This window comes from Syngnathoides biaculeatus, chromosome 8 (genome assembly GCF_019802595.1).
Source record: "Syngnathoides biaculeatus isolate LvHL_M chromosome 8, ASM1980259v1, whole genome shotgun sequence".
Lineage (NCBI taxonomy): Eukaryota > Metazoa > Chordata > Actinopteri > Syngnathiformes > Syngnathidae > Syngnathoides > Syngnathoides biaculeatus.
This window is the reverse complement of record NC_084647.1, coordinates 21,013,920-21,027,310: the sequence shown is the minus strand read 5'-3', so window position 1 is coordinate 21,027,310 and position 13,391 is coordinate 21,013,920. Positions and strand designations below refer to the sequence as shown.

The 13,391-nt window shown below is 42.7% G+C and overlaps 1 protein-coding gene across 2 annotated transcripts in view; it reads right to left on the bottom strand.

Annotated features, from left to right (window-relative positions):
- Nucleotides 1–4,486: 4,486 nt before the first annotated feature.
- dph1 (diphthamide biosynthesis 1) overlaps nucleotides 4,487–13,391 on the bottom strand; it is a 69,625-nt gene continuing 60,720 nt past the window's right edge. The window contains exons 10-13 of one of the 2 annotated variants that reach the window (XM_061827109.1): nucleotides 9,056–9,134; nucleotides 5,225–5,359; nucleotides 4,951–5,071; nucleotides 4,487–4,866 (exon numbers count right to left, since the gene is read on the bottom strand). In XM_061827109.1, coding sequence (XP_061683093.1) covers nucleotides 4,985–5,071; nucleotides 5,225–5,359; nucleotides 9,056–9,134 — 301 coding nt within the window. In that variant the 3' untranslated portion in view covers nucleotides 4,487–4,866; nucleotides 4,951–4,984. Of the gene's footprint in view, nucleotides 5,072–5,224; nucleotides 5,360–9,055; nucleotides 9,135–13,391 lie in introns of both variants that reach the window. The other variant, XM_061827108.1, reaches the window with a different exon arrangement.

Here is a 13,391-nt window from a genome sequence, read left to right as displayed (position 1 = left end):
GTGTAATTACAGAAATTCATGTAACGGGTCGAAAAATAGTTGCAGCAATTTACTGTACTTTGGCTTAATAAAGCAAGGGATGGTTTTGCGAAACGTAGAGAAAAACAGGATTTGATGCGTGCGGCTCTTTCGCCAGTCACACAACGAGCAAAGAGCCCGAGACGGTGCTCCGGCTACGCTTGCAGTGGGCAGCAACAGCGTCGTCCATTACTCACCGATGAGTCACATTTCCTCCTCGCTCTCTAGTTGTTGTTTGTTTCCCCACTTAAGGCATTTTGATAATGACTCACCAGACTAATGCAAGTTCTTCTAAATCGGCATTATGAATTATGATTATTCACCACTAGTTACTGAATTGGGAGAGTGAGCTTTGGAGAGAATGTGTACAACTCTGTACTGCTTGTGTGTTTGTTGGGGGGTCTCTAGGTCCAAAGCTCAGGGACAAGCTGAGCTCCCACGCAAGATTAGTCATCTCTTTACACCACTTGTTTGTTTTCCTTACAAGAATCTTTTTCCAACCTCCTGCAATCGGCAGCCCCGACACGTACATACATACTCATCCACATTTATTGGTTCGATACCATCAAATGGATTTCGTCAATGTGGATCCTAAATGCTATGTCGTGGTCTCAACTAATTCAAAGTGAAATTGAAATGTACTCTTAACATTTTATACACAGTGGTTGGCCTTGTCTCACCCAATGGGAATTGTCGATGAAAAGTGGCTTGTTCTAAAAATAAAAAAAATGTTACAGATTTCAGGGGTCTAGAATATTGTAGGACCAGGCAGGATGCCCGTCTTTTTATACGTACTGTCTTTGGCGTTAGCATTAGTGGAAGTCCTTAAACGACAAAATTAATCAAAAATATTTCAAGACAGGACATGGTTTTTAATCACAGCTTTCTTTAAAAAAACTCAGTTTGGGTTTTGATCAGTAACTAGAGTGACTTAAACATTTCCTGCTTTTATATGATAATTTCAAGCAGCTATCATGGCACTGACTTGTTAGCATTTAGTATAATTTTTAAATAATTTTTAATTAAAAAACTTTCACTCTACTTCAATGCCCTTTTGTCATCGATTTGAATTCTTTGAAGAAAAATGGAAACTGAGATCAATCTTGTTTTTAGAGTTTTCAAAACTCGCTAAATTCGAATTTTCGCTGGCATTATGGTAGACGACTGGTTAGAGTGTCTTCCACACAGTTCTATGCACCAGGGTTCAAATTCCACGCCCCATGTGGCGTCTGCGTGTTCTCCCCATGCCTGTGTGGGTTTTCTCCGAGCACTCCGGTTTCCTCACAAATCCCCCCAAAAAACATGCATTAATTGGAGACTCGAAATTGCCCCTTGCTGTGACTGTGTATGTGAATGGCTGTTTGTTTCTATGTGTCCTGCGATTGGCTGGCAACCAGTTTAGGGTGTACTCCGCCTCCTGCCCGATGACAGCCGGGATAGGCACCCGCACACCTGCAACCCTTGTGAGGATAAGCGGCTCAGAAAATGCATGGATGGATGGATTCTATACACTAGTATTGCTAAACAATATGCTGCAGTTGCCCTGGGCAACTCAATAACACCAATTCCAATCAAGTTTTCATATCATTGATGTCAAGCATTTGTCTCCATATAAATGAAGCTACATATTTTTCTTAATATGGTGTCCTATGAAACTGTATTTGCCAAAACCTCCTAAATACAAACAATAGTTGGAACAAGAACATCATCACTAAGGATACTACTCCATTTTTTAAGGCATAATGATGCATTTTCACACCAGACGCTGATTGTCACAACAAATTCAACCAGCCTCCACCGATCCCTTTCCTTCATAGTTTCTCTCACTGCTGTTTGTCACCCACCTACAAAGTGTCTCAACAGTTCACACGAAATAACCTGAGTCTTAAAATGTTATCATGAAACCAATGAGTGCTCTCGATGAACGCACTTCCTAAGTCACATAAACCAGATCAACCACAAGCAGAGATTTTATTATTCTATATTTAGATTAATGAGCATTACCAGCAAACAAGTAAAAAACACAGACAGGATACTTGTGCCTGACAACAAGGCCTCTCCTGTGAGAGCGGTGACTCACATCTTTGCTAATAAGCTATGCAAACAGCAACATCTAGTGGTCACACCCGGTTATGCAATTAAACATAAGGGGTACACACAACACGCACAAGAAGAGAAAACACGTCATCTTGAGACCAGACATAATCACCCATTCTCCTTATTTGTTTAGTTTTTGTCTTCTTTAGGAAATAAACAATGCAGAGAAGAGTGCACCTCCTCCTGTGCACTGGTAAGTAAATAACATACAGTAAATAAATAACATTATACAGAAAATGGTAAATAAAATTATACAGTAAAACAAGGTTAGCTTATCTGGCATATGTAGTACACTACTAAATAAAACACTACTAACAAGGTAAAGGATATTCATTCGCCTTAAGATGAAATTTCAGGACTAATATATAATGCACGAACCCTTTTCGATGAAGTTAATTAGCCCTGCTTTAAAGTTTTAAATTGACAACTTTGTGCTTTCTAACAGGAAGCTGAACAACAATTATGAGTTGATAAGTCTGTATAGATTCAAAGTCATCCAGTTCATGTTTGTTTGCTAAGTCTGAATCAACGCCACTCTCGTGTTTGTTTGTTTTTCTGTAGATGAATTGCTTTCAGTCAGTTCTAACCTTCTAGAGGCAAGTCCCTCTAGTTATGCCTCGGCGGGTTCTTTCCCCGGGGGTGATCAACAAGCGGGTGTTCTTGCTCAGTGAGATGAGCATTCTACATTGCAATCGGTCTTTAGACTTGTCTTCTGGCGAAACAGCTCTTTGGAGCCTCACTTCCCGTGTTGGAGGGGAGAGATCTCAAGACATTTTGTTGTTGGCAGACAAGTTGATTCTTCAATCCCATTCCATTCTTTATAAACGGGTTTGGGACGACAACATAGATGGCTTCTTTGTCACCCCTTTCACACCATAAATAGAGGGACGCCACACCAGAAATTTAGAACTGGAGAAGCCTTTGGAATTAAAAAGCTTGTCAGCGCCCGTGATCCATATACCAGAGTGGTTGAGTGGAAACCACCTCATTGATATTCCATTCAGTTGCGAAGTTGCTTTTAAGAGTCAAGAAGGCCGTGGTGTTTGTTGGAGGCAGAACTATTGAGTCGAAAGGACGGCATTGTAAATCGGAGCATAAAGAGTTGCCTTCTTCCACACAAAGACTGGCGTGTAGCGGGCCCTAATTAAATCTCGTCGCATGAACTGACGAAGCCAGCTCGAATGAGAGGCGAAACGGCTTTAGACAATCAGAACAGTCCAGCTGGATTAAATGCCCTGAGAAAGAAAGGACCTGGATGAATGAGAATATTCACAGGCAGTTTGGAAAATTGTCATCCCTGTATGTGACAGAAGAGTCTCTGCTAGGATGAAGGGCAAAGTTTATAAAATAGTACTGAGGCCGGCCATGATGTACGAATTAGAGACGGTGGCACTAAAGAGACACCAGGAAGCAGAACTGGAGGGTGCAGAAATGAAGATGTTGAGGTTCATTCATGCTCAGAGTGAGCAGGTTGGACAGGATGATGGATGTTGTGAGGGAAGACATAAGTGCACTTGGTGTTATAGAGGAAGATACAAGATGGAAAAAGATGACATGCTGTGGCGACATCTAACGGGACAAGCCGAAAGGAACAGAAGATTCTATAAGTAGGCAATTGAGAACAGATTCTCTTTTGCATTGGCATCCTGGATGCAGAAAAGAGAGTGAAAAAAGAACAAATATAGAACAAGACGTGAAAAAATGCACATCTTAAAGCAACAAGAAACAGGTTTAAACAATACTAAAATTCACACTACAATATTTATATCGAAGTGATTAGTCTTTAAATCAAATAAACGATGCTTTTTAGTCAGCTTTGGAAATAAAAAAAAAAAACCTCTTTATGATCTTCTCTCCAGAGTTGTATTATCTAAAGTTAAACAAATCTTAAAGCTGTGAAATTAAAAGCGGCACACTTTAGCTTTGGGGAAGGGAGTCATTAAATGTTCCTGCTGTTCCCTGATGCAAAAAAAAAAAAAACAAACAAACAAACAAACATCAAGGCCATGGCGGGGCCGATAAATTTCTTCTTTGCTGACGAATATCGGAGCGGAGCCTGGACGTGAGACACATTACGAGGAGGGCGGCCATATTGCTCTGGACACGCCGTGATGGCAAATGTAGAGGACGTTTTTGGCATTAACACCATAGCCCTCATCCATGAGGGAGATAGAAGGGGACTTCTCAGGTTGTGTGGAAGACAGTCTGCTTTTACAGTGGCAAAATTTGTTTTACATTTTTATATTTATTTATTGACCGAATCCTCCATAAATAAAGAATGAGGACGGAGAACAGTCGTGACTGGTGCATATTTTCGCTTCTTCTTTGCATCTGGTGAAAAACAAACACCAAAAACTCAAACAGAAAAGAATCGATTTTCTTCCCCCAATTTACTGTTTATTAAGAACTGATAAAAATAATTACAGTGCTGTTGCAGTAGAGATATTTGGCAGAAAGCGGTGCTTCGTCCCATAAAGTGAATCCCAGATGGGCTGCGTGAGAAACACGTGTGAACAACAGGCCCCGTACAGTATTTAAATTACATCCAAGTGGGTTGCTCCGACCGAAGTCACCACACTCTTGGTCATTGTCTCGCTTTCTTTTTTCCTTCATACCATCCCCAAAAGGTGTCCATCCATTCCAGCGCATGGGGGTAAAACCCCGACAGCTTTTCCGTGGGAATGCTACTCATGACGATGCATGCGGACGCTGGAGTTATTATCTCATGTGCGTGAACATGTGTTCTGAATACTGCAATATGTGCAGAAGTACATTGTGATTTGCTGTGAGAAGTGCAGGATTCGTTTTAGCAAGTTGGCTTAAATGTTTACCCACTTTCTTCCAATCAGTCTTTTGAAGTGCTGCTGCATTATTTGCCTTGGCAGCCGCAGGGGGCGCACTGTGCCTGGGCACACTGCTTGTTGGCGTTCTGCAGGGGAGCAGGCGGAGAGCCAACCTAAAAATGATTATTCAGGTGAAATTAAGACAGAATAACAGGTTTCCACACAAAGGAGCTCGGTGCGGCCCACAGATTTCAAGGCTGTGTCAAATGCACCACTAGGTGTCAGTATGGCCACATGTAGTAAAGATATCCCGGGTTCTGCCTCACCTGGGCTTTTGCTCGAGTGGGTCGAGCGGGCTGGTTGTCTGGGTGGTTGGGGGTCCACGGCCCCAGGCTCTGATTGGAGTAGAAGTCCATGGGGTAGACCTCCTTCCAGGCCGTTTCCTGGAGGGCCACTGCTGCCTGAGGGAAGCATGGAGAGAGTTGAATTGAATGAGATCGACGAGTTTGGAATTTTACTCGTTCTTGCCAGCAGAAGCGCATTTTTAAGAGTGTTTTTGTTTGCAGATAAGCGGAGAGGGATACAACAGTCAAGATAAATGTCAAAATATCAAGTTTGGAGAAGAGGTGCCATTGTCATGTTGGTGCTCTGTTGGAGAAGAGTAGCAAGAAGAAGAGCAGGGAAGTGTTGCTTTTTACTGCAGACATTTCATTAAGATAAGATAAGGGGAACGTTCATTCTAATTTTGTGTATTATTCAATTAGAATTATTTTCAGACAGCTACAAACCAACATTTTGCCCCGTGTCGAAACATAAAACTTTCCCATCTTTTTATCTTAGTCGATCAAAAAATAGCTTTTGTTCAGGTTAAAATAACCACACACTCTCTTGGGCCTTCTTTACTTGACAGATTTGACCTGGTGATCGGATTATTGTGCTTCACAATTACTATCCATTCATCAATCCATCCATTTTCTGAGCCGCTTATCCTCACAAGGGTTGGAGAGAATGCTGGAGTCTATCCCAGCTGTCAACGGGCAGGAGGCGGGGGACACCCTGAACTGGTTGCCAGCCAATCGCAGGGCACATTGAGACAAACAGCCGCACTCACAATCACACCTTGGGGCAATTTAGAGTGTCCAATTAATGTTGCATGTTTTTGGCATGTGGGAGGAAACTAGAGTGCCCGGAGGAAACCCACGCAGGCACGCGGAGAACATGGAAACTCCCCACAGGCCGGGCCGGGATCGAACCTGGATCCTCAGAACTGTGAGGCCAACGCTTTACCAGCTATCCCACCATGCCGCCCTCACAATTACTATTACAATACTTTTTTTTTTTTTATACCACATTTAACCCAATCTGAACTTCATTGAACGTCCAAACTATTTATGGTTCACTATTCGCAAATTCAATGATTTGCATTTTTATTGATTTATTTTCTTTAAATGGAGGGGGCTATCCTAACCACGTGCTTTCTATAACGCTAACAGATGCCCAAAGATTGTGCCAAAGCCCTGGCTAGTCGGAAAGCAGCAATCTGTCTCAAGGAAGTATGCAAAAGTTATACACCTCAACTGTTTAAAGATCTTTTTATGTTGGGTAGTTAAACCCGGGATGTTAGCGGAAGTTACAGGGTGTCTTTGCCATATGCACTTTTCTGCTCTGCTGAGTGGCTATTAACAAAAGGGAGCGAACAATCAACGGCGGTCTCGTTATGGCTCGACAACTGCCATTTTATGGTTTCCGAAGGTGACAGACACGCCAGCGCTTTCGCACTTTGGAAATCAAATCATCTGTAAGTCATTTATTTTTAGGGTGAAAGCAGGACTCAGTCCCTAACGCTCCTAATTACAGGGGTATTACAGTATTTTATGCATGGAAAGGGCAATCCATTTGTTGTCCTGGATGGACTGTTAAGTCCCTTCCTGAACAACTCATGAAAACCTGTTTTACAACACCGTGTGTTCATCAAGTACGGCGGTGGGTGGGTGGGACGGGGACGGGGGGGGGTCCTCGGTTTATGATAGAATTCCATTCCTACGGCGGGGACATAACACAAATTTCTACATGGGTCAGAACACCCCATAGTTGGTCCATCACTAATCTACACTAGGTAAGGTAAATATATTTATAAGAAAAACACTTCTAGAACATCCAAACAAAATATGACTCAAATTCAAATGAGCAAGTACATGCTAATCATGCAGTTTTGTGCCTAATATTTGTAAGCGGTGGCACCAAGTAGTGCACTGCACAGCATTCATAGTCTTCAAACCGTGTTGAGACCATCGTAAACAGAGGACCACGATGACGATTGTTGCCAGAATGGTGCTAGAAAACATGTACCAGATCACAGCACCTCCAATGAAGTTTCAACAATCTTATTGTAAATGCATTTGTAGAGTAGATAATCCATTGCAGATCTATATGTAATTAATGTTTTTATGACAACATACGAGTTGCGCAAACATCTCACTTGTAGCTTGGCACGCTCAGTTACGAGCTGACAGGAACATAAAGAAATATTAGAAGCCTATCCATCGATCTATTATTTTCTATAGCTTTTTTTCCCTCATTCATGTCACAGGTGCGTTGATGTCTATCGCAGATGACTTTGGATGAGAGGCATTGTACAGCCTGGACAGTTTGCCGGCCAATCAGAGCGCACGTATAGTCAAACGTCCATATGCAGAAAATGGTGTCTAATTAATCTAACAAGCATGCTTTTGGAATGTGGAAGGAAGACGGAGTAGCTGGAAAAAAACTTCACAGAAGCGCATATAAACATCCAAACTCCGCAAAGGAATCAAATCAAGAACCTCTGGACTGCAGGGCGTACCACTAGCAAATCGCGCTGCCTGGCTGTGAAAACACAGACTTGAATTCATGGTGCCAAATCCGATTAATTAACTGTTTCGTGGTGTGATTTTAGGAAATATTTCCCTGTTAGAGCTTCTTTCTGCCCCTGAAATGTGATATACAGGCAACAACATTAAGGCGAACAGTCCTTGCTCAGTTTGTTTGGCCTCGGCTGAGGTCTTCTTTCCATCACGCGCCATTTTCATGTCAGAGCAGAAGTCTAATTTATTTGAATGACAGCAAGGTCACTCTTGCCAGTTTTCTACTTTATATGAAGACCAATCTAAACAGACTCATTCTATAAAAACGAAAGTGACAGGAACACCCTCAAAGGAATAAGGTTTCACAATGACATGTTTTCCTTACACTCTTCTTCTCTGTCTTTATTTTGTCACCCCGCCTCTCCATCCGCTCCTCCTCTCTGCACATGCTATCTTGCGCTGCTAATCCTGACTCCGACAAGAGAGACGAGTGCGTCTTATTGACTATAAATATAACATGAGAGGCCCTGAAAATAAATGCCCCCGCCCCACCAGCCTCTCTTCTCCGGGCTCACTCCGCCCTCTTCCCCCCGCTGCTGTCATCTTCTCTCTAAATGCCACAGCACACGTAAAAGCACTCAATGGCGACTGTGTGAGGACTCGTTCCTCACACAAGTGCAGCTTCAAACTATTTGAATGCAGATGTAAAAAAAAATGGCTACTAGAGAGAAAGGGAGAGCAAAGTGGGCTCCAAAACAAAAGTGGCTATATGAAAAAAACTCAGCACCATATAACTATATATATATATATATATATATATATATATATATATATATATTATATATATATATATATATATATATATTTATGTAAAAACAGGCCCCTTCCTATTCAAGATGGGCAAGTCCCCTCAGAGACATTTCACAAGGCTGTCTGAATGAATTAATAGATAACATTACTAAACTACTACCCCAAGAGCCCAACCCATCTCAGTCCACCTTTTTTTTTTTTTGGTTTGTTACTCGACTACAGCAACTTGTTTTAAAATGAATTTTGTTGAGGATCTTTTCCCAGCCTGTATGACAAGCAGGACAGAAGAGACGGCGGCTGTGCGATCCGGAAACCTGCAGGGGGAGTTGCTCCGCCCATGTCATGACAAAAATCCACCACAATTTAAAAAACACTATTGTCACACTTTTAACAATATGTCTGCTATGACGGTACAAGTAGGCATCCGTCAGCGTTGCCGCGTGATCCATATGGGCACTTACAGGGTGTGGGCGAGTGAACAGCAAGATTGAGCAGGACATTTACCTCATAGGGAGACAGCAGCGGTTTGGAGAAGGCCGAACCCCAATCGATGGACAGCCGTGGACATGCAATCTGAACCCACCTGCAGGAGAGAAGGCACATGAAGTCCTACACTACAACTCCATAGAAACTCATAGTGCAAGTATTTGGACAACAATACAGGGGTTCTCAATGAAAAAGAAATTGATCTCTATTGTGTTGACATCAGTCAGTGATTTGGGTATTGAAGGCTTTCAGTTACTTTTGACAGTAAGATGACTCAAGTGCATGATGGCAGAATGCCTACTTTACCCAAACATTAACTTCTTCAAAACAACGCAGGTGAAGAATACTGGAAATCGTTTCACTCCATCTATCCATTTTCAAAGCCGCTTATCCTCACAAAAGGGCCTTTTTCTTTCGGCTTGTCCCGTTGGAAGTCACCACAGCGTGTCATCTTTTTCCATCTCAGCCTATCTCGCGCATCCTCCTCTCTAACACCCACTGTCCTCACGTCCTCCCTCACGACATCCATCAACCTTTTCTTTGGTCTTCCTCTCACTCTTTTGCCTGGCAGCTCGATCCTCAGCACGCTTCTACCAACATACTCACTCTCTCGCCTCTGAACATGTCCAAACCATCGAAGTCTGCTCTCTCTAACCTTTTCTCTAAAACATCCAACTTTGGCTGTCCCTCTATGAGCTCATTTCTAATCCTATCTAACCTGCTCACTCTAAGCGAGAACCTTAACATCTTCGTTTCTACTACCTCAAGTTCTGCTTCCTGTTGTTTCTCCAGAGCCACAGTCTCTAATCCGTACATCATGGCCGGCCTCACCACTGTTTTATAAACTTTGCCCCTCATCCTGGCGGATAGTCTTCTGTCACATAGAACTCCAGACACCTTCCGCTAACTGTTCCACCCCGCTTGGACCCGTTTCTTCACTTCCTTATGGCCCCGTCAAATTATGACGTTCTAGCCAGCGTCCTATAGCGTTTGAGGAAACGTTGGTAGTCTCCCATGGTCGCCGGGATAGCTCCAGAGTGGCGTTGTTTCCACACCAGTGAACGTCAATGATCGCTGGCAATCGGTGGCGAATGGAAAAAAAGTTTTGAACATGCACAAAAGTTCTCACCGAGACCAGCGTTCATCAACGTTTCATTTTAAACGCTGCAGAACGTTCAAGAACATCCGTGGAACCTTTTTACTAAGGTTCGCCAAGCGTTGCACGCGTTTGCCTATAGTTAGTCAGTTGTAACTAGCTTTACTTGGTTGTTACTTAATGGTTTGCTTTGCAGTGAACGACTCACTGGCAACCTGTCAACGCCCACTGAACAATCCCCGAGCGCACACAGCGTGTAACCAAAGTGAAACGAACGTCGTTTGGTGTCCATTGAGCGTCATTCAAGCGTTTCCTGAATTACCATGCATATATGTTTGTATATGTTTGTTTGTATAACCGATGCTTTGTAAAAGCAAGGTCCATTTAATATTAAGCTACAGTAGAGAGCACCTACTATGGAAGATCCAAAAAGCGGCAGTTCGTTTTCGCAGAAAAACTCCACCAGACTATCCTCAACAGCCCGGTCCAGGATCCTGCAATCCTTTCTCTGCTTCTTTTGTCTCTTTGTCGGACCGTCCTCACTGTGGTTTGCAAGGTGTTTAGGGTACCCAGGGGGTATCACATGATGCGTGACTTCGCGGACGTGCTCTTCCTCCTGCTGTTGTTTTTCCTCCAAACACATTGCTCATGATGAAAGAAGCTTAGCTTTCTTACTAGCAACGCTAGTTGCTGAAGTCCGCGCCCTAACTTTTTTTCTTCTCGGCGGCATGATGCTCACTGTTCTAACTCACGACAACAACTGAAGTGACTATGAACTTTCCAATGTTTTAGTCCCGGTTCCACTGTAAAAATTACACGCCAGCAAAACGCTTTTCTGTCGTTATTCACCCATTGGTCACACGCTCACCACACTCGTCTTACGTTGACAAATCACTTGTCACACCCCAATGACGCGTTTGCACACGCTAATGGTTTTTAGGGGTATCTTAGTTGGTCGCTGTTACACGCCCTGGGAGCCGTGCAGCTTCCTCCCCCCACTTGATTTTAGGCGTCTGTTTGGTGAGATGTGTCTAGATTGGTAAACAGCCGTGGTACACTGTGTGAATGCCGAGGCAGTCTGGGGATGAGTAATGTTGCGAATGGGATAGGTGAGCACTTGGGGGCATTAGGGGACAAAAAAAAATGCAGTGAAAGAAAAAAAGGAGGTGAGGTTAGGTGAGTGTGAATTAAAAAAAAGAAGAAAGAACCGCCATTGAGGTCTCCATGGAGGTAGCCTACATTGCCGGTAGACAGAGTGGTGGGAGGGAGTAAGGAGGACTGGTGGGTTGGGTCTATGTATGAAAGAGATGAGGAAGACACAGATCGTGTGGGGAGGAAGAGCAATAAAGATGGAGCAGATTGCGATGATGGTGGCGGGGCACACGACAAGGAGAAGAGAAAGCAAGAAGATTGTCTGCAAGAGGAGTGTTTACTCTTGAAAATGCATGAGGGGTTAGAAGAGGGGGTAAACAGCTGGAGGGGAGAAAAAGGAACAATATGTGGGGGGTGGGCAGGAGATGGAGAATCAATCCCATTCAAAGCTCCATTGCCACCGAGGCAGCCGACCCTTGTCCCCTGTCCCGATGATAGAGCTCCAGCTATTGGAGAGAATAGATGAACCAGTGCGTGTAAAGGCCATGGAGATAAGGCTAGATGTATGATGTCGTTTAAAGATGGAGCAACGGGGAGGGGGGGAAAATAAAAGTCTAATCGCTTGAATGTCAGAATTGCCCATCTGTCTCCATTTTGCCAACTTTGGCAAAGTTTCTGAGCGGCTGAATTGATTGCACAGATGACTCCCGCTCGGCTCTGCTCTCCGTCACAGAAAAATTCCATCCACCCTTTGGGCAAATGCGCAGCGTTTTCTCATTTTCAAATTCATTTTTTTCCTCTCCCTCTTCTCTCCCGAAGAGAGGATTCTTTCCCATCCCTCATAATTTGAGAGCCAGCTGAGTCACACACACTTGCACCAATCTCCCCACTGCTGCCACATGTGCAAAACCGAGATGGCGAATTGGAAATGAGACCTTTAAGTCCATCGGTTGCGGTTAATAACTTGGAAGCGTTTATGTGGCCTACCACTGCACCACCAAAGACAATCAGCTTAGGAGGGCGGCCATAATTACAGTGTAAGGGACTGATCGTGCTCTTAAGTGTAATCACAATATCCCACACATTCATAACAAGCGTATTGCTGAAGTTGGACGGAAAAGTCACATCTCGAAAATCACCACTCTCAGGAAACCCCTCAAAAATTGAACATTTTATTATACTTTTTTTTTTTTTTTTTGACATGATGGAGGAAAAAAATATATTGTGATTGAGTCTGGATGGGAGAAGAGACATTGTCACAATGTGATGTTTCCTGGGCAAATTATAACTCCTTTGAGAAACACAGTGGACAAGCTATTCCTAAAACATAAAATATATCCACTAATTCAAAGTCACTGGTGGATTTTTGTGGTGGTGCTAGCTAAGTTTACTTGCTTTAAGAAATCTTCCCACGCCAAACTTTACAGGGATGAGAATGACCAATTTGGAAAAACACTGAAAATTTAAATTTTGAAAAAAATGTAGAAACACTGAAAATTTCTTAAAAACACAGTGTTAAATGATGACCTCTAGTTACTTCTAACAGTGTAAATACAGGGCAATCATAACATTTTTAAAACTTAAAATATGAGTCCAAAAAACCAAAATAATTTTGCCAAACTCCAGACATAAAAATGTAGACGGTGAAATTTATATCAAACAGGCTACTGAACTTACAAGTTATACTTCAGAAATAAGTCCACAATATATATTGTTTATATATATTATATGAGAGAGAGAGAGACAGAGAGAGAGAGAGAGAGAGAGAGAGAGAAAGAGAGAGAGCAAGATTATGAAATATAAAAGTGAGCGATAAAATGCGTGATCGACATGGCCAGTGCAACAGATAGGCCTAATCGTATTGACAGTTCTCAATTACATAATATTTGATAAATTTACATCCAACTTACATTTAAGTTTTCTGGTTTGGATATGCTCCTGGATATTTTTTGCTCCTCGTCTTACATAATTGATCATATCGGAACACAGCGCACAGCACTGTTCCGGGAACGTCAACTTTTTGTATGTGTTCGATTAGACATGTTGATACAGTTTTCGTTACTATCTGCACGGTTACACTGTTTTCAAGGCATGCCCATCTGAAACACTTTTTTACCCCGTGGTTTTTATCAATTTCCATGGCACGATCTTCTTCTTTTCACAAAA